Raw genomic sequence first — 2,247 nt, 5'->3', positions numbered from 1 at the left:
CTGGTGAACCACTATCAAAGATATTTGTAGCAAAAAGTAATGGAGGACACGTAGGGCCTAAGGAACAGACAGATGGTGTGTGGTTAAGAAACTGTAGTCTTTCTCTCTCCTCCATGTCCTAACTCCATGTCTCAATACACATTCTCTTCAATACTCATTTTCCTCTTCTAAGTTCTAAGCCATCCTTTATATATGTCCTCTCTCTCTGACTTAATTCGTACATGCATTGATAATTTACATGAAGAGGGAGAGAAAGAAACAGAAACTGGAGGTCAAGGAGGAGAGGAAAATGGAGGTGGTGGTTGTGGAGCAAGTTGATGCGTTGGCTGCAGCAGCGAGCGTAGCTGCGGCTGCGGCGGTGGAGGAGGAGGAATTGTGGGGCATGAGGCTGAAGGACGGAGACGTTGTCGTCGACGAGATGATGACATGGAGCACTGTGTTGCCTTCATGTTGGGACGTGGAGTTTGTTGAGAAAAACTATGGAGTGTTGTTCGAAGATGTTGTCTGGGAGGATGATCTTTGGAATCTGAGCACTTCCACTTAGCTCCCTCCTCCTTTAGATAACATAAGACAATATTGAACTCGGGAGATTCAAGGTTTTTCAATCGATTCGGTTGTTCGGTTTTAGTATGAACCATATATTGTACTTGTTTTGGTATGGTTTTTTCAGTTTTTGATCATGTTATCCTTAATTCGAGGATTTTTTATAATGAAAAACCAAGTTGGTTTTGGGTTTGGCTTTTTCTTGGTTTAGTATAAGTTTTTTTGTGGGCTTTGATCGATTAAAAAAAGAATAATACATTATGTACACTATTGAATCGGTTGCAAACTTAAAATTTTACATATCTTTCCCGAATCCGGGTGAACCAAAAAGATAAGAAAATTATGCCCGGGACTAATCCTGGATTGGTTCTTAAAAAGCGAGTCAAACCGTTCTATGACTTCATCTTTGTTCGGTTTAGATTTTGAGTTAGTTTCACCCTAAGACAGTTTCTGTCTTTTTATTATATGGAAAAACATCGTTTAGATTTTGAGTCAGTTTCACCCTAAAACAGTTTCTGTCTTTTTATTACATGGAAAAATAGTTTAAGTAGGTATGGTAGTTTCTGTGTGAAATGACTTAATTTGTTTCTGACTATTTTCTAACTGGCGCAGTTTCTTTTTTTCTTCTCGTTTGTTTTTTAACTGTTTTTTTTTTGTTTTTAAAATTTGAAAAGTTTGTGGATCCGATGCTTTAATTAACTCGATTCAATTTTGGGAGACAATCTGTGACCTTTTATTTTTCAATTCCACCATTTATTTTCCAGTTTGCGAAAACCAAAGATTTTAGAGGGAAACTTCCAGAAAGATTAAGGCGGAGCGGATTTGTGTTTTTCTTCCGGTGAGAAATACAGCCAACAGCACGGCAAGGTCTCGTAACAGACGAGGCAAGGATTAGTGTTTAGTGTTTTTCACCATGGCGAGAACTCGTAGCAGTCATGGCAAGAACGTCATCACAAATACAGACGGCGGCGCGGCAAAGTCTCATAACAAGCGCGGCAAGGATTAGTGTTTAGTGCTTTTCACGATGGCGAAAACTCGTAGCAGTCGTAGTTTTCTAAAACATGCACATGCATGAATGTTCATTGTGGACGCTGTGACATGGCCACTAATGTATACACGTGTGTACGGCCTGAGTTAGCCTAGAGGAGAAACCACTCAAACCAAAGATTGGGGCATCCAAATTAATGGGGCATATTTTTTTTAAAAAAAATTATTAGTATATTGATAAATAAATAAATTTTGTGGGTTCTTTTGTTAAAATATTACTTATTAAGCATTTTTATTTAGAATAAGATTTGTTAGACTTTATATCCAAATTAATGAGGCAAATTTTTCAAAAAAAATTATTAGTATTGATAAATAAATAAATTTTATGAGTTCTTTTTTGTTAAAATATTATTTATTAGACATTTTTAGTTAGAATAAGATTTGTTAGACTTTTCAACGATATTTATGAACTTGTTAAAAATTAAATATATAAGTAAATTTCTATTTTATACTATAGTTAAAACCCTAATTAAAAGTCAGAAATAAAACAGTTTTTCCTTTTGTTCCAATTTTTTCCTTTGCGTCGTCTTCGAAGCTTGCAGCACTTTTATTCTACCCATATTTTTCTTTTGTCCTCTTGCTCTTGATTACATAATCTAGTTATTGCTTCAGTTATTTCAATTCATCCTTTACGTAGTGAGAAGGTACGTTTCTTAG

General features: G+C 35.6%; 1 protein-coding gene across 1 annotated transcript; it reads left to right on the top strand.

Annotated features, from left to right (window-relative positions):
- Positions 1–741, top strand: LOC108851083 (uncharacterized). Its single transcript, XM_018624512.2, has one exon. It carries the CDS (start codon positions 239–241, stop codon positions 542–544), a length of 306 nt encoding a protein of 101 aa, XP_018480014.1. The 5' UTR covers positions 1–238; the 3' UTR covers positions 545–741.
- Positions 742–2,247: the final 1,506 nt, after the last annotated feature.

The sequence above is a fragment of the Raphanus sativus genome, chromosome 1 (genome assembly GCF_000801105.2).
Source record: "Raphanus sativus cultivar WK10039 chromosome 1, ASM80110v3, whole genome shotgun sequence".
Taxonomy (NCBI): Eukaryota; Viridiplantae; Streptophyta; class Magnoliopsida; order Brassicales; family Brassicaceae; genus Raphanus; species Raphanus sativus.
The sequence above is the reverse complement of the archived record's forward strand: the minus strand, read 5'-3'. Positions and strand labels throughout refer to the sequence as shown.

Bases quoted from the DNA above. Each gene is read 5' to 3' on its own strand.
- LOC108851083 (XM_018624512.2), top strand. From the start codon at position 239: ATGAAGAGGGAGAGAAAGAAACAGAAACTGGAGGTCAAGGAGGAGAGG.